Genomic DNA, 25923 nt, shown 5'->3' with positions numbered 1-25923 from the left:
ACGGTGTAAAAAATTTATTACTATATACATCAAACGCAAATTTGAAACTAAATTTTGCAATAAGAGATGCACAGATATTGCGCTTGTTGTAATTTACTCTACAATATTGTTTTGCTTCTTTATGCTTCCCTTCACATCGCATGCCCCACTGCCTTCGTAAACTACCGGATTTTGTTATTGCCGTCGCATAATGCACAATATTATGGTGTTTTGGTTTGAGACTGTCTTGAAATAATCGGATATAATTATTGTGATGAATTTCAACTAATTGTTTTAATTCTTCAATTAGCTCTATCGGAATATCATAAAGCATTCCCAACAAACATTCACTAGTTGAACTAACATCAGTGTGATGATTTAATTCAGCGCTGTGTTGAATTATGTCTGTACTATTTCTTATCACAACTTCTGTTCGAGCTTTGTTCACACTATTTTGGCGAAGTTATACAACTACATCATCTCATTTTGAAAAACAACTTTATTAACTGATTCGTTAAACCTTTAATAAGCATTTTACTAAACCTCAATTCAGCTACATGTGAATTCTTCGAAAATAATAACGCATAGAAGGTAACATCAGTAAGATCTTCAATGAACGTATTTTGAAGCAATTGCTATTTTCATATAATCATTTTAAAATTTTCCTAAATCGGGTCTCGAACTGCTGTCATTTGATCATCCACCGGTAACGTTGTCATCCGCGCCATCCTTGATTTGTTAGATATGGCTCACTCAATGCATAACATAAATAATCTTATTGCTGAATATGAATCATAATTGGACTCTTATTCAATAAGTCGATCTGTCAAACTACAGTTTGTTAATAACTGTACAATTTTTTATTTCAACCATTGTTCAACCAGTCATAACCATCGCACACTAGGAAAAATACGTAAAAATAATGTCGATAAACAATAAAATAAAATCCGTCCCCAATGCTATTTATGAATTTATGAAAATAAAATCAATGTATATTCGGCCTTCCTCAAAATCTCTTGATAATCGGTTGCGATATGATTGTCAAATGCTAAGATAATTTCAATTATTTCGCCGCAATAAAGATCAACATCCATGCGATAATATTGGGATTCCACACATCAAAGATTCAATAATTTTCCGATGTTATTCAACGGCGTTATGTCCGGCTTTTGTTCGTTATAATCTCCGACTGTTTAATAAATCACGAAAATAAAAAGCATGTCTTGAAAATAAATCATTATTTTTCTATAAATCAAATTACCCAGATCTAGAACCCAGATTTTCTCTCAAACTGAAAAAGCATGTTTTTTCCCACTGTGCGATAGATCAGATAAATTTGAAATCCAATGGTTAAGAAGGACAAAGGTTAAGAAGGATGTCTAATGCCTGCTTATTAACTTACTATTCAAACTCAATTCGACCACCCTTTCAGAGCATCACATCATAGTCGAACAGAGAACTTTAAAAATCATTAGTTCAGTACAACCCAATGTGCTGAAATGTGATAAAACGAAAACGTAAGTTCGACTTCAAATAAAGGTAGTAAACAAATAAATAGGCCATGTCGAATATTAGTTAGATTAAATGCTGAAATGAAATCTGTCTAGCAAATTATTCAGCATCCATTTTATTCAGCTACAAAGATCACAAATAAACAATAATTCAACCTAGATGCTTATTTGTAGCTTGTCGTTGTTTGTTGGGTTATTATATCGAATATTCTAAGAAGGGTGCAAAAATATTGCCATACCGGGTCATAATCCGGTATTAAACTTCCTATTATTAGAGGCAAAAATCGTGTCAAAGTATTTATTTCATTTGCAGTCATTTTGATCTTCTGTTTAGCAAGATTAGTATCTTTAATGTCATTTGGGATGTTGTCGGAATTCAGATCGCCGTAAATAAATAGATTTTTACGGCAATTTAGATCATCTAAAGTGAAATACTTTTGCTTATATACAAAGTGATTCAAGCAGTGCGATAACCCGTACAAACATATGCCTTCTGAAACATCGTGCATTATATCAAAGTAGAAATTATGAGAAACATGGAACGAAGGCACATCGTTAAGTATACAATTCCCCTTTATACCGGTTTTTGATACATCATCTAGCTGAATATCCTCATCGTATCCTTTCTTTGTTCTTAAAAATTCTACGAATTCCTTAGAATCCTTTTCTCTATCATTTTTAGCTCTTTTGCAAACACGGCAATAGAAATTGGCTGCAGGTGACTCCACTAAATTAAGAATTTCACTAAGTCCCAAATTGTCTCCAGTGACAAAACCAATAGCAAAAAAAACTTTAATTAGCTGCCCGTCATATATAACATCTAAGCCATTGATCTCCAAATCTTTGAAAATTTCAACTAATTTATAAAAAGTTTGACTGTTTCCAAAACGTTTCCGATCCTCTGACATAAAAAAAACCAGCTATATTTATGCTATGTAGCTTCGAGAGAATGTATGGTGGTAAGCAAGCAATGTAATAATAAACTCCACAAATTTTTGTGCTACCGGAATGGGGAGATACTGTGTCACTAGTGGTAAAACCGTCTATGAACAAATTGACAGGAATAATAATTTTTTCTCCTGAGCCCTTCACTTTTTCTGACCATATTTGGCCATCAATCAATGACTTTATTACCCCATCTTGAGATGGCTTTAGATTTTTAATTATTGTATCCAGCATGTTTGGAGATTCCAAGTATTTCTTCAGTTGGAAGCAAATTGGCATAAGAACACCTTTCACTTCATCAGCGATCATATCAAGTTTATGGTGAATCACTCCTGGTCTCAACTCATTACTGATAGTAAAGATAATGGGATCTTCATACAGTTGCATTGCTTTTAATTGACGAACGAATTAATATTCTGATTGTACATTCGAAAACATCGAAAACATTGAAGATAAAGCATTTTTTGCTAACGTCGAAATGAGCCCCGACTCAGACATTATTTCTACGACATCCTGAATTGGCTTTAAAATATTGTCACGGACATCTTCTTGAAATTCAAAAACTAGCTTACGAGTAACAGAACTTTTGTTTAACCATTTCAAATTGAATCCTACACTCAAACGACCGAATTCCTGCGATAGCTTTTCAATGCATATTAGTTCTCTCGGTTCATTTTGATCATCTTTCTCTTCTTGTTCGACGACTTCTATTGTACTTATAGTATCATTAGTATTATCTGTTTCAAATTCTATTGGATTCAATTCACCTACAGTGATCCTATGTTCTCTATGCTTTCTACTCTCAACGTTATTTCTCATATGTTTTTTAATGTGATTAATATAAGAACATCTCACATTGAATCTTCTTCCACAGTTATGCTCCGAACACGTATAAACATCGATCGGCTCATGCAGTCGTCGTAGGTGCAAGCTGTAAAGTGCTGGGCACGTTGCCTTCCAGCTGCAGCCGGGAATGAAACATGTGATCATGTTGAAGCCAACGCTGGAGTGAGGTGATTACGAAGGGTTGATGTGAGTGTGAGGATCCTGGCTCTATGGCAGTCGTCAGGTATTTCAAAGTCGTATAAATAGCTTGCAATAAACTGCCAAGGCCCTGTTGCCTCTGGTGGGAACGTTATTCCATAAGCAGTGTAGATCTTAAAGGTTATGTCCACAGCTTTTAAAAAGGTCTCAGCTTTATACGCGATATCTTTGAAACATACGAAGAATTGGCCAACACTCGTGATTCCCTCCCCGACTACGACAATAACGGGATAGTCGGGCAAACCTCTTTTCCTGTTCTGATTGCTGAGCCGTGACAGTTCTGTCTCAAAGTCGATTAAAGATTTCAGGAAGATTATGGAACTTTCAGCCACTTCCCGGTGGGATGGCTTCCACTTTGTTCCGTTTGGAAGGCGCATGAATGTACTTGGCCAGATGTAGAAGATAAGCAGCGTTGTTATGCAATCACGTGAATCTATCAGAGAAAAGCATTGAAAAGAAAATACAATTAAAATAATTATTTAAAAATCATTGAATTGCTGTTTGAACGACAAAAACCAGTTTTTGGTATTTTTGAGCTAAACATAACGGAAAATTTAAAAAAATCATGTTCATTACCATCAGTTAAATTTTCCTGTAGGAAATCACACAGCGGTTTGCACTGCGGTGACGCTTCGCTACAGAAAACCACTTGTGCACGGGTGCGGAAATCCAGGAAACGATTAAATAGTAGATCCGATTTTGCAGGATATTTCTGGCAGAAGTCTATTTTAACAAGCTGGTAACCATCACATGATCGTAGCACCGGATACTCTTCCAAAATGCACTGAAACGACGACTGTTTCTGTTTGCCTATTTCATACAAACGAATCGCACTGGTTGCCGTCCAACGCTTTTTTACTGCTTCCCATTCGTCGTGATGGTGCTTGAACCACCTCTTTGTTTCCTCGTACGCAGTAACTGTAAAAATAAATTATGGAAACACAGTGAGGTTCTAGTCAAAACCATTTGGGCCTTCTCCTCCTATCATTTTGTTTGGATAATTTGGAAAATTTTGTTTATGATGCACATGTTCAGCTCTTGCAGCTTTATGAAATCTGTGATCTGACCAAATCATGTAGAACAAATATATTACCTGCTGCTTCAGTGATGCTTTCTCCGAGTGGCACAGACGAATTTTCCTGATGAACGGAGCACAACGGCGAGGTTTTCGTGAGCTTTTTCACCGTGTTATTACCGGTAAGACAGTTGTTGTTTCGATCGTATAAACATCCTTTCGCAACACGTCCCAATTTTACTTTGTTGCCATTTGCGTCACGGTGAATTGAGGGTTGATACCAGATATGCTGCCGGAAAGAATAATAAAATTTTGTTTACAAATCGGTTCTCATGACATTTTCAAAAGGGTACGTTCAAAAACTACATACAACTTGTAGAAAAAGGAACCTTGAGGTTTTTAGATAAATTATATAAATTAATCACTAGTATTATTTTTTTCAATTCAATTATACTAAAGTATTTGTATGGCAAATGAAGATCTCTAAATCAGAACAGCACCAGCTGAAAGTTTGTCTAAAGCAGCATTGTAACTGATTTCACTACTGATTTCACTCTTAGTATAAAAATGTATACTACCCATAATTAAAATTTATACTATGGCAAAATAACGCAAACTTATTTTGCTTTCGCATTCTGTCTGTTGATATTTTATTTTCGCGCGTGGTTTTTCCTATCGAGTCGCCGCAATTTTCGATAAAATATTAAAAATTAATGTAAAAATGTGAGAAACTGGGACTTTCTGTTTAATATTATTTATTTTAATTGTTTGTTTCTTTTTGTAGACCCGCCTTTTGACGACATATAGGTACACAAACGAAAATGAACGTTTTTGCACGCAGAACAACGTGAACCCAATCCAGTGCAAATTAAAAGTGATCACTGATCAGAACTCATCGAAAACGACCGTCTAGACGGAGGACATTTCTCGTCTGCATGAAAACCTAAAATTATCCCGAAATATGAACTTGTGTATGCTTGTTAGAAGATCCATTAGTGTTAATAATTCATTAGGGTCTCGCCGACATTTCTCACCAACACGAACGCAGGTTGGTGGTTGCAAACAATCCCATTTGATTTTGCCGTGACAGCTGCTCGTGGTTGCAAGCAAACCGAGTAAAAGTGTGAGTGAAACGTGCGTGTACGTACACGATCGCTGAAAGCCTAATTGTGGCATGCAAGGAGAACAACACAAGCTTTTCAAAGCGGAAAAAATCCGAAAAAGAGGACAAAATCCGTAAAAGATAGGCCGTCGTTTTAGCGAGATGTGCAGTCTTTTTTTGGGATTTTTCGGCTTGAAACAGCTTGTGTGTTCTCCTTGGTGAAATGGCTCTGTAAGAAAAATGTGTGAGATCAAGCAGTGAATTTGTGTTTAAAAGAAACCGGGAGGACTTCGCAAGATTTCAATCGGAAGTCCAAGAATAACAATGTTGTTAGTAGACCGATATAGGTATTTACCAAGGTTACCGAAAGCAGGAAAGAAAGTGCATTGTTTCTGAAAAGAAATGGCAGTGTATATTGTATTACTTCATGCACCTACTGATGAATTTATTTGTTGTATATTTACGATTTGTAAACGAATAAAAATGAAGAAATATCTGTTCAGACTTTTATTTACACCATTAGGCAAGTGAAATGATGAAAACAAGTCAACCTAACCTAAAAACTATGCACCAGATCTAAAATAAACTAAAATGTCATAAAGCTGACATATACTAAATAACAATATTTTAAAGTTATACTATCGAGGTATTGTTGGATAAAATACGAGCTTGGGGTCAACCAGGCGAATAGCCATTTATGCTATATCCGCACTACGATCGAATAACATGTTATTCGCGCTTTGGTGTTATTCGGCCAATAACATGTTTTTCGAAGGTAATATTCCCATACATTTCTGACAGCCGAACTGTTGGAATATCAGGTAGTGTGCGACGCTTCGCTGTAGATCGAAGATGGATAAGAAGCGGGCGCCGGTTAGTTGTAGTTGCTCTTTGGTATAGATTAAGAAATATTGTTATGGATGTATTGTATATACCTATTGTTGAATAAAGAGAACTGCAGCTGCTGGCAGAAGTATCAGTCAGTAGCCTGCCGTGGTGTAGAGAGGGAACTCTAGTTGTTATTCTTTGTGAGGGGGTTCCCTTGCTCCGACCAACAGGTTATGGGCCCAGGAACGATTCCCGTTCTCCATCTTAGTGGGATGTTATGGCCGTCGACGTTATCGCAGTGGGATCATGGATCGGCCGCATAAGTCGCGTGGCGCAGTGGGATCATGGATCAGCCACGTAAGTCTTGGGTAGCGCCGGACGGAATTCATCAGGAGGTTGGAACGTTCGGTAGGATGCTGGCTGGTCAGCAGGAGTCCGAGAAGAGCGTCGGAACATTCAGGAGCTGATCAACGGAGGGTGCTGTGCAAACGTCGGATAGAGGCCATTTGTACGGGCAACGGATTGGGCCAGGAGGAATTGTTCCGGCGAGGAGGAGCTCTGGACGAGAATCTCAGTGTTAGGAGGAGCCAGGACAGTAGCGACGCGTGCACACTAAGGAGGAGTGTTGGAATATCAGGTTGGAATATCAGGTGTGCGACGCTTCGCTGTAGATCGAAGATGGATAAGAAGCGAGCGCCGGTTAGTTGTAGTTGCTCTTTGGTATAGATTAAGGAAGTTTGTTATGGATTATTGTATATGACGGGCGGACTGGGGACACCACACAGCGAAATTCAGCGTAAGGAATTCGGTACAAAAAGAATAAGCACACGCGAGAATACTTTTTGTATAAAACTTTATTAACGGATTGAAAATATAACTTGTTTCGTCAAGCACTGCGATTGGAATGTAAAAACTTCTTTCTCCCGCGCTTTGAGTCGGCCAAACGCTTCGTGTTGCCAGACGCATACCAAGGTGTGTATATTTGAGTAGGTAAGCATTGTACACCGACAGTATATACCTATTGTTGAATAAAGAGAACTGCAGCTGCTGGCAGAATTATCAGTCAGTAGCCTGCCATGGTGTAGAGAGGGAACTCTAGTATTTGTTGTTCTTTGTGAGGGGGTTCCCTTCTCCGGCCAACAGGTTATGGGCCCAGGAACGATTCCCGTTCTTCATCTTAGTGGGATGATATCGCCGTCGACGTTATCGCAGTGGGATCATGGATCGGCCGCATAAGTCGCGTGGCGCAGTGGGATCATGGATCAGCCACGTAAGTCTTGTGTAGCGCCGGACGGCATTCATCAGGAGGCTGGAACGTTCGGTAGAGGCCATTTGTAAGGGCAACGGATTGGGCCAGGAGAGGAATTGTTCGGCGAGGAGGAGCTCTGGACGGGAGGCTCGGTGTTAGAAGGAGCCAGTTGAGTTGCGAGGCGTGCACACTAAGGAGGAGTGTTGGAATATCAGGTAGTGTGCGACGCTTCGCTGTAGATCGAAGATGGATAAGAAGTGGGCGCCGGTTAGTTGTAGTTGCTCTTTGGTATTGATTAAGAAATATTGTTATGGATGTATTGTATATACCTATTGTTGAATAAAGAGAACTGCAGCTGCTGGTAGAAGTATCAGTCAGTAGCCTGCCGTGGTGTAGAGAGGGAACTCTAGTTGTTATTCTTTGTGAGGGGGTTCCCTTGCTCCGGCCAACACGAATAACACCTTTGAATAACATGTTATTGCGAATAACATGATACAACTGATCGAATTTGCTGCTCGACTGAAGGCCGAAGGCCCTGCGCATGTTTTCTTGCATTCAAGTGGTTGGTCATTTCACGTGTCCAATTGGATTGTACGGCAATGTCATTTTTGATTTCCTATTCGTTTTCTATCGGATTCTTCAATCAGCTGTGTAGAACAACGGAGCTGAAAATTGGCAAGGTATACTTCATGATGGACTGTCGCATTTAATATTCAATGTTGAATATTTAATATTCAATATTTAATATTAAATATTAAATATTTATTACTCAAAATTTAATATTTATAAATATTTAATAAAAAATATTGAAAATTAAATATTTAATTTTAAATATTAAACATTGAATATTAAATATTAAACTTAAAATTTAAATTTTAAATTTTAAATACTAAATATTAAATATTAAATATTAAACATTGAATATTTAATATTAAATATTAAATATGTACTAAATAATAAGTATCAAATTTGAACTATTAAATATTAAATAATCAATATTAAATATTAAATATTAAATTAAATATTAAATATTAAATATTAAATAATAAATATTAAATATTAAATATTAAATATTAAATATTAAACATTAAACATTAAATCATAAATATTAAATAAAAAATATTAAATATTAAATTAAATATTAAATATAAAATAATAAATATAAAATAATAACTATAAAATATCTAATATTAAATATGAAATATTAAATACTATATATTAAGTATTAAATATTAAAGATTAAATATTAAATATTAAATATTAAATATTAAATATTAAATATTAAATATTAAATATTAAATATTAAATATTGAATATTAAATAATAAATAATAAATTCTTAATATTAAATATTGAACATTAAATATAAAAAAATAAATATTAAATATTAAATATTAAATATTGAATATTAAATATTTAATATTAAATATTAAATAATAAATATTAAGGGTCTGTTCAACTATTAAGTAACGCGAAAAACGTTGTTTTTGAGAACCCCACACCCCCTCGTAACAATCTGTAACAATTTTCAGAACTACCCCCACCCCTTAGCGTAACGCGTAACAAATAATTTTGTTTGAAAAAAAAAAAAATATTTAAAACACGTTGCATTGTATATTTTATGCCATTTTAAAGAAAATAAAACATTTTTTAACATTTTTAATTTTTTCTTCTATGCAATTAATTTGTTACGCGTAATAATATTCTGAGGACACCCACCCCCCATATTTTGCGTAACAAATCGTAACAAAAATTAAACAACCCCTCACCCCTTATTGCGTTACGTAATATTTGAACAGACCCTAAATATTAAATACTAGTCGACCCGGCAGACGTTGTCCTGCATAGTAGGCGAAAATTCATGTTCTGAACTACCCGATTCTTAATTTTAGTTTTTCACGATTTACTTAACTTTACTCATGATTTTCGCATTAGGAAATATCATATAAACCCGTCGGAAACGATAACGAACCTATTTGCAGAAGGAATGAAGAAAATCCTTCCAGCCGTTTTTAAGTTATGCGGATACGAACACAGACAATTTTATTTTTATTATATGGATTGAATATTAAATATTAAATGTATTTAATATCAAATATTAAATAGTTGATATTAAATATTAGATGTGTAATTTATATTGAATGTTAAATAATTAATATTAAATATGTAATTAATATTAAATGTTAAATAAATAATATGTAATATGTAATTTATATTAAATGTTAAATAATTAATATTAAATATTAAATATTAAATTTTAAATACTAAATATTCAATATTAAATATTAAATGTTCATTCGCTCAACATAATATGATCTGTAAATTTAATACAATAAAAGCTGTTGACAAATGTCTCATTTCAAATAAAAATATTTACAGGATTGGATGAAAAAAATACATGCAAACATTTTTTAGAATTTCATTTTGATAAAATAAATTAAAATACACATACATGTGGATCATAACTAAATATCTTCTAACTTAGGGGCCGTACACTAATTACGTTATCATTTTTTCTGGGTTTTTCAATCCACCCTGCCCCCATGTAAGATTTTTCCAAGAATCATTTTATATTTATATGGAGCGTAAGAAAATAGCAGACCCCCCCTCCCCCCATAAGTGCTTACGTAATTAGTGTACGACCCCTAAACAAATGTCAAAAAATGAACATGTTAATTGTAAGTTCGAGAAATCATCCTGGCGACATGTTTTATGTCTAGAGAGTGTTAAACAAAACATTTTGAAAAACCAAACAAATATCAAAAAAATACATGTTATCAGAAAGTCGTGAGAATGTAATACAAAACATCTTCTATCAATCAATAAGCTGTATGTTTAACAGAAACCTTTTCACAACTTACTTCAAACACGTTATACATCAATTTTTAAATTCGATATTTCTTAGGAAACTTTCATAAATAATTTTAAAATTCATAAAAAATAAAGCTAGATTAAAAGTGAATTGAATCCACAGTTAATAAAAACAAGAATAGATTTTCAGGTTGCTTACATTTCATTTGAACCGTCTAATTCATATTACCTTGAATATATTTAGCCCTTAAGCTATCTGCCTTCAACTGAATGCGTAGGACTGCGAATCCAGAGTTAACAAGTTAACTAGTATGTTTTCGGGTGGAAAACAATCTCGATTGCTTGGGCATAATGTATCCATTGTACATGCCAAACAGGACATACACTTATGCAATGGCGGGCATAGAAGAGCTTTCAAATTTTAACTGAGAAACTAGTGAAGGATACCAAGTTGAAAAGCGCGCCAGGTTCCACTTGGAATGTAGACCCGTAGAAGAAGAAAAAGAAGAAGAAGAAGTGAGTGCGTTTAAATATCTTTATTTCGTTTGAATCATTTTACTCTAGTATCTATTTTAGTTAGTAGTACTCCACGATCCCTTCCTACATAACAACGTTGTTCCGTGCCTGGCCTCGTTCACCTAAGTTGAGATATAAATGGAATGTGATGAATGGTTTTAGCTGATTTTGGCAACTAATACCATCTCGTCTGATGATGATCACGTGCGATATCATCCTGCGTTGTTTAATTGTTATTTTATTATAAAAATTGGAAGTTACTTCGTACATCCTCTTGTGGGTGAAACGACGGTGGGTTTCTTACTCTTAAAACCAATTATAATACTATCACTACCGGCAACTTGTGGTTTTCCGATTGGTGACCTTTTGAGCAAAACTGGATCTACAAAATAGGTGCAGAATAATCCGATCAACGATACAACACTTGACACTTCCCATTGGGTCCAAGGACTAGACACATCTAAATACATAAAATTATTATCGTCAGTAACATTATTTCGAAAATTTCAAAAATATTTTGCATAATAAACTGTTTCGGACTTACCCCAGTAAAAAGCCGTCGGTCGCTCCAAACGATAGCACTGAATATTTTTGGAATTTCCACCGTAGTTCTCGAGTTAGTTCGGGTTCCAGGAATCCTGTTTTCTCGCGCTGAAGTTGTTCCATGAATTCCATTGTCACACTATTTGGTGATACAATTTTGTTTAACTTGAATTCACGTTGGCTCGTCTTGCAGCTGCTAAACATTGTATTATTTCTGATCCATCTTGACCTTCCAGGCTCCATTGATGCTTTCTGCCTATGTAATATTTATGGAATCCTCGACTTCACATCCCGTTCACCGGTGACGAAACCTAAGACAAACAATACACACTATTTTATATAGAAAGCAACATCAGTAAACAAGCTAATGAAATTACCTACTTGTAACCACAGTTCCTAGCCGATTTCCGAAGGAAAAATGAGCAAAATAAAATTTAAGCGAAGCACACAAATACTTCTGGCTTCTTAGCACACACTAATCACTATCAGTTTCATCCCATACTGAACTCACGCCTTCGGAGTTTGGTCCGCTTCTTGCAATTACGAAGAAAATAGCAAATTAATAAATCTCATAACCACTGAACAGTTCTTTAATCGCAAACAGATAAATTGTTTAATGATAAATGATTTCTAATTTGAAGAATCTCGCTGCATATTTGTAAACAAACAACAAACTGCTCGAAAAAATTTGGCGCTTGACACATGCTGTCAACTGTCAAATAGTATTACCTAAAATGCTAGTGCGAACGGTTTTGTTATTCAGAAGTAACACCTTCGAATAACATGTTATTCAGCTGTAATCTGAACAAGGCATTAGCATGACTTTTAATCTATTTGATATAAATTTATTTCTGAGTGCAGGTTTATGATATTTCGAGCAGCAAAAACTTCTGCAAGTACTATATCAATACAGTATCCCCCCGCTCATCCGGACCTCACTAGTCCGACGACTCGTTAGTCCGGACCTCGCTAATTCGGAATTTTCCGGATTAAAAAGTATCAACACCCATTTAAACACATTATGCTGTCAGTTTTCAAATTTGTGCTGTGATTTTGTTTTGGTTCATTTGTATGGATTTGACAGTCGGATTAACGAGAGAAACCTCGATACTCCGGCCATACATTTGTCGGATCAGCGGGGGGATACTGTACTATTGTCGACGTAGCACCAACTTAGGGCCGATGTCCACGTAGCGGTTTTGAACTTGCGTGCACGCGGCGTCCACGCATTTGCGGCAGGAAGTACCCAACATCACATAGAATCATGCACACGCACTTGCGTTAACGCGGCGTCGACTCGCGTCTCATTTGCGGCGAAAGTTACCGCAAAGTCACCGCTTTTCCACAGGAACGCAGCGTGCACGCGAGTAGTTTTTGACATTTCTCTATTCTTTTTCTTTCCAACAAGATTTCTAATGGGAAAATCTGCAGAAAGAATCTGTCAGAGCGAAATCAAAACAAACAAAAATACTTCGCAAATCAGTTCATTTTGGTTTCGCAAATTAGTTTGCAAATAACAAAACGTTTCAAATCTAACTTTTTTAAACAATAGTGCTAGCGTGCTAGTAATAGTTCGGAGCAGTAAATGTTTCTTTCGCTCCTATGTTAATACCAGCCGTGATCAACACACCTTTGGAAAGAAGTGACAAGCAAACATACCAGGCTGGCGAATAGTGTTAAAGTCAACCGAAATATGTGTGCGATAGTGACGTTGATTGTACCAACTTTATCAGAATAAATTGATTTCCGAACAGACAGCGATGTGACAGTTTTGGACTGAATGACGGAGCAGACGAAATTCAACCAACAAAGTGTATTCCGCGGGACCCTACACCAAGGCAGGCGATACCAGTTCCATGGGAAGAATAATAAATGTAAGTTCGATACCGAGATTCCTATATGTTAGCTTTTCTATTGCTGATAGATAAACATGTTTTTAGGAATGTTGACGGAAGGATGTCGTCAAACAATGTGGATTGCGATTGCAAAAAGAAACGGGACCACATGATGAGATGGTAGCGAGCCACAGTAAGGGCCGATGCCCACGTAGCGTATTTTCAACGCTGCGTGCACACGGCGTTAAAAGGACGCATGTGTGCATCGGGAAAAAGCGGTAACGCAGCGTCGCCGCACCGATGCATACCTGCGTTTTTTCAACGCCACGTGCACGCAGCGTTGAAAAAACGCTACGTGGGCATCGGCCCTAAGACTTCGGGATCTGTGCGACTCTTCTAGTGTTGTGGGGCAACGCTATTGCGGTCGGTCCGTGTTACAGTGGAGTGAAAATCGGCTGCAGTATCTGACCAAAATGTTTATTGAATTTTTATTCCAGAACAAAATAATGATTCGTCACTATCTAGCCGATATATTAAATGATTAAAGAATCGTACCCCATAGACAACATATGATGGATTCAAGATAAGAACAATTAAATGTCTGGATCCACAATTATTCAAGATTAATCTAACCCAATGAAGTAATATATTTAAGTTGGAAATAAAGAATAAAGAACATTATGAAATTATAACAATAATTATTTATTATAATTGTAGAAAATACATTGGGATAAAGCAAAGCAATGCCAAATTTTTGCCTCTCTGTATTGAAAACGTGTTTTTCGGATTGTGTGGCATGATTTCAATTTCACAGCTCTACAATTAACTTCGGAAGTTCGAACTTTTCATTTTAGAAGTAGATAATGGGTGACTTTTGAATCGACAGTGAATTGATTTTTCTACTCTCTACTAGATAGTATCAATGGAACTTTTTATTTTGGGAAAATACTGAGTTACTTGCTCTAGTCTGCCATCATATATGTAGGTAAAAGCTAATGACATATTTTTAATAGCATTACCCATTGATTCTTGTTCGGGGGCAATGAGCTTCATACAAATCAAAATCAAACTTTTAAATATGTTAAGAAAATTATTTTGAGCTTTTTAGTGGAATGTCTTCACTTGTCATAAGACGAGTTAGTACAATCCCATTGAATTCCACCACTTAATTGTATCTTGACAGATACGTATTTCGACCTCAAATGTAAGGCCGTCTTCAGTGTCTCGTACTTGACTCGACTTTGTAATTCTTTACATATTTCACGTTTGATGTCTTTATGTGAATCGATAACTCGATTCATATTGGAACAGAATGGAAAATGACAAACTGACAACAGCTGGCAGGCGGATGACATTTGGCGTGACAGATTGGTTTGACGTTAGAAGTTTTGCGGCAAATTACCGCTTGTCGTGTGCATTCATAGCCTGATTCAACGCCGAGTAACGCTGCGTCAACGCAGCTTGAAAAACCGCTACGTGGACATCGGCCCTTAGAATTCGGAATTCGGGACTTCCGAACCGAACTTTCTTCCTAAGTTTTATCTGTCAAACTAATTGATGCGATGTTTAGTGCATCTTTAGGCGAATCCAGCGCACTTTCCGAAGTTGGGAAAGTTGCTTGTATCTGGAGAAAAATCCAACTTCGGTATAAAAAGTGTTCTAACTTTGTTCCGTTACACACTTTGTTTGTTACACACTTAACTCATTTCACCGTATTCGGTAAATTTTACCGTAATCTCAACAGCAGAACTATTCGGTAACTTATTTTACAGATTTTTTGTATTTTTTTTCCATTGCTCAACTGTCAAAATCACCGAAAATCCGAACCGAACAGTTCTGCTGTTGAGATTTCGGTAAAATTTTACCGAATTCGACGATTTATTTTAAGTGTGTACAACAAGGATGTTATCGATCATTTAGTAATCTGCGTTTTATCATTTAGTAGTTTGTCAATAGCACATTCCAGAGGCTAATTTTTAAAATGTGTTGTATGGCAAACTTCTAGTCCGAAGGTTTTTCTACAACTCTCCCGAATAAAAAATATTATAGAAAAACAATACAATTTATTGTAACATTACTATCAAAAACAATAAATTGACCTTAGATTATACTGTAGATGAAATAATAGAAATACATTAGAATGTATTGTTTTGAACCATTCAATTGATTGTAAATGAAGTTTTCGCAATAGAATGTACGGGTTGTTAAGTATCGTAACTATCCAGTTTTCCGCGAGCGATAATGGCCGCCAGCTTGCCTGCGGGTTAGTCTCTGATTTGACGTTTCTGGAGGTCAACTGCACCCACCATTCGAGCATTTTGATCAATGTGGTATAAGAAAAGGCTTGGATTCACTGAATCAGCACCTTCTTATATGCAACATTGGTCAGAATGCTTGGAGCGGTGGGTGCAGTTGACCTCCAAAAACGTCAAATCAGAGACTGACCCGCAGGCAAGCTGGCGGCCATTACCGCTCGCGGAAAACTGGATACAAAATCAGAGATTTTTTCATACACTGAGCAAAAAATCCATATCAAGTTTATGTGTGAGCGATATAGATTTTTGCAATAGCTTCCATCTAATGCATTTTATGTGTAAGCCTTATAGAAAATGTATAAGTGAGCACACATATAATTTATTTATGCTTACCAATTAGCTTTATTGTTTTTTGTTGATAAAATTGAATGGATTTGATTAATTAAATTCATTTCTTTATTCATTTGAAATCACAATATAAATATATTGGTATTCGTAACATGAAAAAATAATAAAACGAACTTTTGTATTTGATTATATTTATTTCTTCATTATGAGTAGCATTTTAAGCATGATGCAATCGGAATGGTGAAGATCTTCGTTTTTCACAATGTCTATACGCTTTTCACTGTCAGTAATCCAGAGACGACTGTGAAATCCATCTAATGGTTAAAACATAACTAACGGCTGCCGCACACAAATTTGCCAATAACGTCCCTAATGTTTGCCTCATCGTGTTTAGCAGCAGACTTTCGGCATCATTGTTGAGCTTCCCGATCTTTATTCAGCACCTTCTTTCTAGTGTCCGCATCGCCAACAGGCGGTTCAGCAGCATTATCCCCAACATCCGCAACAACCGTTTCCAACAACATCCGCAATCCAACATCCGCAACAACCGTCTCCGCCATCAAATCAAAACGAATCAAAGGGAGAAGACATCCCTTCCGGAGAAGGAAACATGCATTCGGCCCGAATTTACTCAGCGGGTCATCACATTTCACAACACTATTTTTAGCTTGTTCCACTCCTTGTTCCCATTCGCACAGCATCTGAATTCATTGAACAAAGAACCATAAAATGCATTAAGTATAAAATTATAACTATATTTAACAAGTCCTACCTGATGCAAGAAAACCCAAATTTCCGAAGCGTCGTTCAACATGCGTTCACTTGTATATTTTTGTCCTTCCTTTTGACACTTCTCGTGCTTTTGCGCATGGTTCGCCAATGAGCAGCTCGAAGTAGCTCGAAGTTCGTCCCATCCCTCTCATGCCCATTTGCTAACAAAAAAGAACGAGAAGGACGGGAACAACTTCGAGCTACTTCGAGCTGCTCATTGGACAGCATTTATATGTTTCATCATTGTCTGTTTTATGTGTGAGATGTTATGGTTTTTAACCATTAGTCCCCACATATACTTTCAAAAAGAGATGCAGTTGTTTGTTAGCATTCATGCTTATTAAGGGTATCTGCATGATTTTATGTTCTATAAAGCCCATATAAAATGTATAGCGGATGATTTCTGATTGTTTTATGTGTCATTACATATGTAGAAAATTATTGATTTTTTAGCAGTGTACACTTTTTTTTGTCAAACAATAGAGTGTATCGTAATTATATTGTTGAAATATCCTAAGAAAACCGTCCGAGTTACATTAGATTTGATTGTATTTTTATAGTAAAACAATACGATATTGAATTTCTTAATTATGACGGCTTTAACGTTCAACAATTAAATTTTTGAGAAAAATAATGCATTTTCTCGCAATGGGGTAAATATTGTTTAGCATTTTGAATAAAGTTTTCATCAGTTATCAATAATTAAAACTTATGTACTAAAATGATCCAAAATAACAATTGCAAGTACTGTTACATTAGAGAACTATGTTGACGTATTATATCCACGGTGTTGATACAATATGTGCAACCATCAGAACACAATATATCCTATTGTATACCGTAGAGCATATGGTAATCCAATTGTTTACACTATTGAGCCTATGGTACTGTTTTATCCGGGAACAGTTCGTTCTTTGAATTTCACTAATAACGGAGCTGAGGCGCTAGTAGCCGTAACTTATACTAAATGATTGAAATTTTATTATCATTTAGTACGAGTTACTGCAACTGGCGCCTTAACTCCGTTAAGAGTGGAATTCAAACATCGACCTGTTAGGCAGAGTTGTAGAAAAACCACCGACAAACCGACGGTCCTCTCTGATTCCAAAATTGGCAAAAAGTAATACAATCGTTTTACCTCGAGTGTAGTAACTCGTTCTGTCATTACTGACATTAACGTTCTTTTGACAGAAGAAGTCAAGAAAAAGAAAAAGCAAAATGCGCGCAATCCACCAGCTGGTCGACGTAAACATTATATGCACGTTCCAAATAATCTACACAGCGATGAAGATAAAAATAACCAAGTAACAGAAAATCTTTTTCGATGCTTAAATCGACATTTAAGTCTTTACGATCATTACACACATTTTTGAAAATCGAATGTTTTTCATTTGGCTAACGAATTCTATCATAAAACTCTTGATATTTATAATATCGAATATTGATTAATACGTGGAAGCTGATGAAATAAATTAAAGAGTGCATGGCCAAATTTGCCCGCACATCTGTGAGAGCTGTTGTGTAAACCATCGCACAGATGGAGCTAGGTAATGAAAGGAGAGTAATTGCCAAGAAATTTGAAGAACTGTATATGGGAAGGCACGTCGGTTTGTCGGTGGAAAAACCTTCATACTACACAGAAAGAACAAATATTATTTTATCAAATATATTGTACTTTGCTTCTAAGAAGTGATATTTTTTCTTTAAAATAAAAGTGAAAACTTTAGAATCGAAAGTTATGTATTTAATTCAATCATATTTTTCGTCGGGTCTGAATATCAATTTTGAAATTCATCTTATGAACACAAAAGTGTTTGAACTTTTATTTTCAAAACACTCAATGTGAAAAAAATAATCACCGTGACAGATGACTCTGAAAGAAAAAATAGAAAAATAAGTGCCTTCTGCAGTGTTCGCATGCTTGAGAAATATAGTTTTTTTTTGAAAATGTGTAATTTTCTTTTAATAAAATGTAGATTAGAAACCGTAAACTCCCGAAAAACAAACGATTCTTTGGAGTTCCAGTAGCTTAGATGCGTACATAACTGGTATATGATGATGAGGTGAGTAATATTTGTAAATATCAAAGTCAATTGTTATTTCTTCGCCAAATTTATTATGCATTATTCTTTATTACAACTTTTTTATTTCTGTTACCCAGATGTCGAGCCGGAACATAATCAAACATGGACCTATTAAAACCCCATACGTTTCTGATGTCGACAATGTCATAACCATAACCACAATGGATCGAAACTACAGCAAGGATGACGACTCCGAAGGAATGTTATCCGGCAGATTCGCTCATATCGTTAGCCGCACAAATCTTCGAATCAACATAAAATTTATCAGGCAGTTTATGTGGCCGACGCAAGTCATAGATGTCATTGGGGATAAGTTCCCTGATAAATGAAATATATAAAAAATAAAGTGTAGTGAAACAATTATTACCTAAATTTGATTGCCAAAATATTGAGGCATAATTTTTGTAAAGATCGTAAGACATACAAAAAGGTGGAGGAATTACCGGTTTGAACTTACGATCTTTCCAAAATTTATGCTAGGTTGAGTTATTTTTTGCGAAAACTTTCTTCAATAACATCAATAATAGCACCATTCAATATGAAATGCGATAAAATCATTTACTTTCATTTCCCACAGTACAATCTGATTGATCTGACAATGGTACAATCTATAATTAAGAGTTCAAACTTTCGATTCTAGAGCAGCAAATAACATTTAAACTCTTGATTAAATAAAAAGTTTACAAACTTTTATTCCGAAAATGCTCGACTCTCTACGAAAAAGAACCAATGAAACTTTTTATTTTAACCAACGGTTTTTTCATTATTATTAATGGTTTTTCTTTCTGTGTAGAAGTTCACCATACAACACATTTTAAAATTTAGCCTCTGGAATGTGCTATTGACAAACTACTAAATGATAAAACGCAGATTACTAAATGATCGATAAATAACATCCTTGATATACAATATTTATTCCAAGGGAGACGACACAAGCCAATTCACAAAAAAATACCCACACTTTTTATCGGTTTTTAGATAATATTTGTTCCGAACGTTACTTTCAGTGTCTTAGATATTAATAAGGGTCTGTCTCAATTGGATGATTAAACTCAAATTAAACTTAAAAGTGACAGTTCAATAATTATCGAATAACCCTGCTGGATGAGCAGGATTACTTTTGACAGATATCGAATCATTCTTGATCGATGTCTTATTGGAATTGCTGGGTAGCACGCAGCCATTCTTATGGCCGGGTGAATTTTAAATTTTCGAACTGTCAGTTTTAAGTAAAATTAAATTTGATTCGGGAAATGAGACAGAGCCTAAGGATCTGTCTCAATTGGATAATTAAACTCAAATTAAACTTAAAAGTGACAGTTCAATAGACCAGTGCATGATGACGTAGGTTGACAGTTCACAGAGCTTTTTCACCGGGACTTAGCCTCTGGCGAAGCTTCCGATAAAATTGTTTCGTCATTTTATTCGCATGTAGATGTCCGTTGCGATTGATTTCATGCTGAATGCAAAGAATATCATTGAAATATTCGGATCGCAGCAGTTTTAAACTAAAAATATGAATTTTAATTTTCTCCTCATCGATTTTTCTTCTAACACCTTGTAAACAAGCTCTGTGAACTGTCAAATAAGTGAGGTTAGAACAAGATCTTGCATTGGTCTATAATAAGGTATTTTATGAGACGTTTCGCGGCGGCCCGATTATTTACATTCAATGTTTTGTTTTGGTATGATTCTGCGTGAACATTCCGTTAGGTCCAAACACAAAATAAATTTTCTAACGTTTCACTTTTAATTCATGTTTTCTTCAGCATTTTATGCTTAGAATGCTAGTGTATGAATTAACCAGCAACACGTATTGGAAATCGTACGAAAAGCTTGGTTCTCAAGTTCTAGAAACCGAAAAGTAAAATAGGTAGAATTGATGATCAGACCCATTGAAATGTTCAGCGCGAAATAACCAAACAAACGGGCTCCCACTAATTGTCAAAGTAGATAAACACGAGAAAAACAGCTGTTTCGATCTGTCTCATAAAATGCCTTATTATCGAATAACCATTGACGAATACATAGACGGAGTGGTGGCCATTTTTCGGAGCACCACTTAGTACCCCTGGGGAGTGACCGATTACAATTATTACAGTCATTCGACCATTGGGAAGCCCCCCAATTAAATTTACGAAAAATTTGACAGTTCATTTGTTTACATTATTTTGCGTGAGAGTTTTATTTCCAACGTAAACGGAGTTCCAAGTTTCGTTTGAGAATTTGCCAGGGATCGTGGAGAAATTATCGGCATCCAATGACGGCGTGCAAAAATTTCTATTCGTTTCCGCGGATTTTGTGATTCAGTGTTGTTTTTCTACGTTGTTTCTTTCCATCTGAGTCGGTCCCATCCGAATATGAAGGAAATTTCTTCTGCCTGCTGCTGCCGTGAAAGTATCAATTACACCGGGATATCCATATCAATCGGAAGCTTGGCCATAGCCGAAGTACATAACGGAAGTGCCACCGGTTAAGATTATCAGACACATCAGGTATGCCCGGGTTACTATCGCAACTTGACCAAATACACTAACAAAACATTCTAATTTCTTGCAGGTTGTAGAGAAGCATTATGAATAATGTCATAGGTATATCACCACAGGAAATCAGATAAATAAACCAGAATAATCAAAAATCTGAGAGTGACTTCCAGACGAAAAAGGTATAGGCTTGAAACAATAGTAATTTTTCGGTTGGCGGCAACCAAATGCGACACGGTTGATTCGAACCTTTGCCATTCCACCGTATTCATGTGCAAGTTATGAACGTCATCTTGCTGAAAACAAAACAGGTTTGTGCCCATGGTCATGGCCAATTGTGTGAACTTTGAAATCAAACAAAATGTGCATGAAGTTGAATACTTTAATAAAAAAAATAGCTTACGTAATAATAAACAATCATGAATAACTAGTGCCAAACGTTTTCTTACATCAAATTTCGTACTTCGAAGAACTCTAAATAGAAAAGCAGGTCATGTTCCCGAGCCATTGAAGAGTTATAAAGGAGTTATATTATCGTCATGTTGAACTTGCCCTGTTTTTCAAATACAACGTGTTTTCTGAGCATTTCCAGAATTATTATTAACAGCTTTTTTATGCCCAGGGAGCAGAGTATGTTTTCCATCCGAAAACATCCTAGGTCGAACGGGAAATCGAACTCATTTTTGGATAGATAATGCTATACTTGTGCTCGCATGGAAAACTAGAGAGCCAAATGAGATGATACACTGAGATATTTATTAAAAAATTAATTAGTACACTCTACTCTTAAATTTATTACTTAACAATACAAAAATTTTATGAAGTTTCATTGAAGTTGGTTTAGTTTTAGTAGTTTGCATTATTGCGTTTGAATGTAGTCCATGTGTTTAGTCCGAAAGTGAAAAGTTCGTTTCATTTTAACTTTTTAACTTCAATTTAATTTAGATTGTCTCGACTTCCCTGGGCATAAAAGTATCATCGTGCTAGCCTCATGATATACGTATGCAAAAATGGTAACATGGATTAGAAACCTCCCAGTTAATAACTGTGGAAGTGCTTAATAAACACTAAGCTGTGAGGCGGCTCTGTCCCAGTGTGGGTATGTAATGCCAATAGGAAGAAGTAGATTAATTTAGATTTATTTTAAAATCACTTTATTTTATTTCAAATCAATATATATTTCATACATAATATGGTGTCAACTCACTTCAAAACGCACTTTTGATAGAGGAGCCGGAGATCCATAGTGTAATATAAATATCAATCGACGAATCTATTGGTCTATGATTAATTGATTGGCCTATGATTGATTGATTGACCTATGGTTAATTGATTGGTCTATGATTGATTGATAGGTCTATAATTATTGGCCTATGATCGATTGACTGATCTATCATTGATTGATTGATTGGCCTATGATTGATTGATTGATTGATTGATCGGTTTATGATTGATTGATTTGCCTATGATTGCCCTATGATTGATTGATTCATAACTGATTTATTGGCCTATGACTGATTGATTGACCTATGATTGATTGGTTGGCCCATTATTGCTTGGTCTATGATTGATTGTATGGTCCATGATTGATTGATTAATTGGTTGGATTAATTGATTGGTCTATGATTGATTGATTGGTTTATGATTTATTGATTGGCTTATGATTGATTGATTGGGCTATGATTGATTGATTGATCTATAATTGATTGATTGGCCTATGATTATTTGATTGGTCTATGACTTATTGATTGTCCTATAATTGATTGATTGATCTATGATTGATTGATTGGTTTATGGCTGATTGATTGGTCTATGATTAATTCATTGGCCTATGATTGATTGCAGTGATGAACTTAATTTCACATTAAAAAATCACTTAAATAAAGAACTAAAAAAATGATTCATTGCTTAATCTTCTTCTTCTTTTTCATTGGCATCAATTCCCTCACTGGGGCATTGCCGTTTCGTAGCTTAGTGTTCATTCACTTCCACAGTTATTAACTGCGAGGTTTCTAAGCCAAGTTACCATTTCTGCATTTGTATATCATGAGGCTAACACGATGATACTTTTATGCCCAGGGAAGTCGAGACAATTTCCAAACCAAAAATTGCCTAGACCGGCGACGGGAATTGAACCCAGCCACCCTCAGCATGGTACTGCTTGGTAGCCGCGCATCTTACCGCACGGCTAAGGAGGGCTTGATCTATGATTGATATTGATTGGCCTATGATTGATTTATTGGTCTATGACTTATTGATTGGCCTATGATTAATTGATTGGTTTATGACTAATTGATTAATCTATGATTGATTGCTTGACCTGATTGATTGATTGACCTATGATTAATTGATTGGTATATGATTGATTGACTGGTTTATGATTAATTGATCGCCCTATGATTAATATTGGTTGGCCTATGGTTGATTGATTTTTAATACTTTATTAACGAGATTTTGTATCTTAAAAATAAGTTCATCACGGGATTGATTGATTGGTTTATTAATAATTTATTGGTCTATGATTGATTGTCTATAATTGATTGATTGGTCTGATTGATTATTAGGCCTATGATTGAATGATTGGTCTATGATTGAAGTCAAAGTGCACTGGCGATATATTTGTAGTAAACCGATATGAAGTTCTTGATGAGCTCCAAGGACGATCCGTGATGCCTTTCCCCTTTAGAGTTTCGATGAATGTTCGTTTCTAACATCGTGATATGAGACAGTGGTTTCGGCATCGTTTTAGATTTTTCCTTCTGTGCCTCCGGGGGTTAAGACTTCTGCATATGGTTGTGTTGTTTTCGTAAATCACTATTAATGGTTTAAGAACTAGGTAAGGAATAGTTAGTAGAGTTCTGAGTGATTCTGCCATCATTCTTCCCATTCGATTCAATCCTGTTGAAGGAAATAAATGTAGGTTAACTTAGAATAATTGAATGTAGTCCAAATGTTACCTGTATATAAGGATATCGCAGATTACCTTCACATTGGTAATATTTTTTACGCACACGTACTCTCAAAGACAGGAACCAGTGTTCAATAGAATATCGAGCTTGCGGAGGAGCCTTCGTTTCTTCTGTTCTTTGTTATGCGCATATTTTTCTTGTTGCTCAAATCTAGTACACCCAGGTTTTTTTTTACACGGTTTGGTTTTAGTCGTTTAAGACCTTCAGCGTCAATGAAACAATGAGTTGACCCCACCAAAAAATTCACAAAAAATCAAAGAAAATTCAGGGGGTATTTATAAAGTGGTGAAAGTTCGGGTTTACCGAGAAATTGATGAATTTCAACCGTGTAAAAAAAACTGGGTGTAGACTATTTTTCCTAATCATTCCCTACTGCATTCAATAATAGATTCCTTCAAGCCGGATGGATGGATATTGTTTGGTCTATGTGGTTCCACTTAACCTTGAATTTTGACACGTGTCGAAGCTCCAATAGCATATAGCTTACATCTTTCTACAAGGCGATCGGTTACGTCTAGCGCTGGAAGCTCCAGCTAGCGCTATTATATGGGGCACACACTTGTGGTATTCGTACCATGGTACAAGGCGACAAGAAAATAATTTCAAGGCTATCTTTAATGAAGACAATAATTGGTATGGCACTCATTTCAAGATTTTTGTACCATGGTATGAATACCACAAGTGTGTCCCCCATATTATACACAAACGATTCTCTGGGCTTAGGCGATGGACCTTTTCTGACTCGTAGGCGAGGGGCGGATCACTGTGAAATTTAGCTGAATCCAAAATACGTATTGATAAAAATGCGTTAAAAATATGCCAAATTATTTAATGCTTCAAAAAATGCACAAATGCGCTTCAAATGCGAATGAAATTGTAATGCGTTTAAAAATGCATCAGTGCATTAAGAAATGCTCGTTGGTATAAAATACATAATGCCTTGTAATGCAACAATTCGTTAGAAAATACGTTTTTTTTACGAAGTGCGCTTAACTAATATGACAGAAGTGGGCGCCATATTTGGATATTGTTATTTTGTAGCGGCGATAGTTGTAAACATTGACTTTTGCTACTAATTTCATGAAAATTAGATCTTTTCGACGATGTTTTCACCGCCATTTAGTAGAAGGCGCTGAATTTTACTTGTTCTTGGTGGTAGTTGGCAGAGAGCGTTCCTAACCATTGACGAATTTGCGAAAATATCTCGGAATGCAGGTTTGTTAGAGACATGGCCACTTTAGGATCAGTTTTGGAACCTGGAATAGAACGCCACAAACTTCATGTTTTTGCAAAATGGCATGTGTTCTGGGGGTATTTGGTGCATGTGGTCTCATTCTGGAACATCTAAATATGATGGTTTGCCAAATAAAGCGGACACTTTTAAGTCAAATCTAAATCCTGTCCTGGCATATTTATTAGTTTCTGGTGATAGCTAACAGAGAGCGTATTTATTTATAGATTGTGACAAACGTCAAAACTTACATTTGCCCCTCCGACTTTTAACCTTTTCAAATATCAATGTCTATATCCATCATAAAAAAAATCGATCAACAATGCATTAAAAATGTATTATTCTTGTACGAGGAAAGGGCACCGTTTCGCGCAGATCGATCGATGAGAATTTTACTCCAGAGTA

At 35.6% G+C, this 25923-nt stretch overlaps 2 protein-coding genes and 1 long non-coding RNA gene across 4 annotated transcripts; all 3 read right to left on the bottom strand.

The window, feature by feature from the left end:
* Positions 1–2579: 2579 nt before the first annotated feature.
* On the bottom strand, positions 2580–6291 carry LOC134207445 (uncharacterized). Its single transcript, XM_062683166.1, has 4 exons — positions 6262–6291; positions 4573–4783; positions 4056–4397; positions 2580–3912 (listed from the first exon to the last, which is right to left on the bottom strand). The coding sequence occupies exons 1-4, from the start codon at positions 6289–6291 to the stop codon at positions 3422–3424; spliced, it is 1074 nt and encodes a 357-aa protein (XP_062539150.1). The 3' UTR covers positions 2580–3421.
* Positions 6292–11017: 4726 nt separating this feature from the next.
* On the bottom strand, positions 11018–12198 carry LOC134215567 (uncharacterized). Of its 2 annotated transcripts, none has more exons than XR_009980225.1 (3): positions 11920–12198; positions 11544–11853; positions 11018–11459 (listed from the first exon to the last, which is right to left on the bottom strand). It is a non-coding gene; the product is annotated as an uncharacterized LOC134215567 (long non-coding RNA). The 2 variants fall into 2 exon arrangements; XR_009980227.1 differs by having other exon boundaries at positions 11924–12198.
* A 3969-nt stretch (positions 12199–16167) lies between these two features.
* On the bottom strand, positions 16168–16850 carry LOC134215556 (uncharacterized). Its single transcript, XM_062694721.1, has 2 exons — positions 16753–16850; positions 16168–16681 (listed from the first exon to the last, which is right to left on the bottom strand). The coding sequence occupies exons 1-2, from the start codon at positions 16792–16794 to the stop codon at positions 16391–16393; spliced, it is 333 nt and encodes a 110-aa protein (XP_062550705.1). The 5' UTR covers positions 16795–16850; the 3' UTR covers positions 16168–16390.
* Positions 16851–25923: the final 9073 nt, after the last annotated feature.

This window comes from Armigeres subalbatus, chromosome 1, assembly GCF_024139115.2.
Source record: "Armigeres subalbatus isolate Guangzhou_Male chromosome 1, GZ_Asu_2, whole genome shotgun sequence".
Classification (NCBI taxonomy): domain Eukaryota; kingdom Metazoa; phylum Arthropoda; class Insecta; order Diptera; family Culicidae; genus Armigeres; species Armigeres subalbatus.
The sequence above is the reverse complement of the archived record's forward strand: the minus strand, read 5'-3'. Positions and strand labels throughout refer to the sequence as shown.

Excerpts from the sequence above, each read along its gene's own strand:
- LOC134207445 (XM_062683166.1), bottom strand. The coding sequence starts at position 6,291 with ATGGCTATTCGCCTGGTTGACCCCAAGCTC. Across the intron at positions 4,784-6,261 it reads GCCTGGTTGACCCCAAGCTC|CATATCTGGTATCAACCCTC; the intron begins GTATTTTATCCA and ends TCTTTCCGGCAG. Across the intron at positions 4,398-4,572 it reads AAGCATCACTGAAGCAGCAG|TTACTGCGTACGAGGAAACA; the intron begins GTAATATATTTG and ends TTATTTTTACAG.
- LOC134215556 (XM_062694721.1), bottom strand. The coding sequence starts at position 16,794 with ATGTTGAACGACGCTTCGGAAATTTGGGTTTTCTTGCATCAG. Across the intron at positions 16,682-16,752 it reads TTTGGGTTTTCTTGCATCAG|ATGCTGTGCGAATGGGAACA; the intron begins GTAGGACTTGTT and ends CAATGAATTCAG.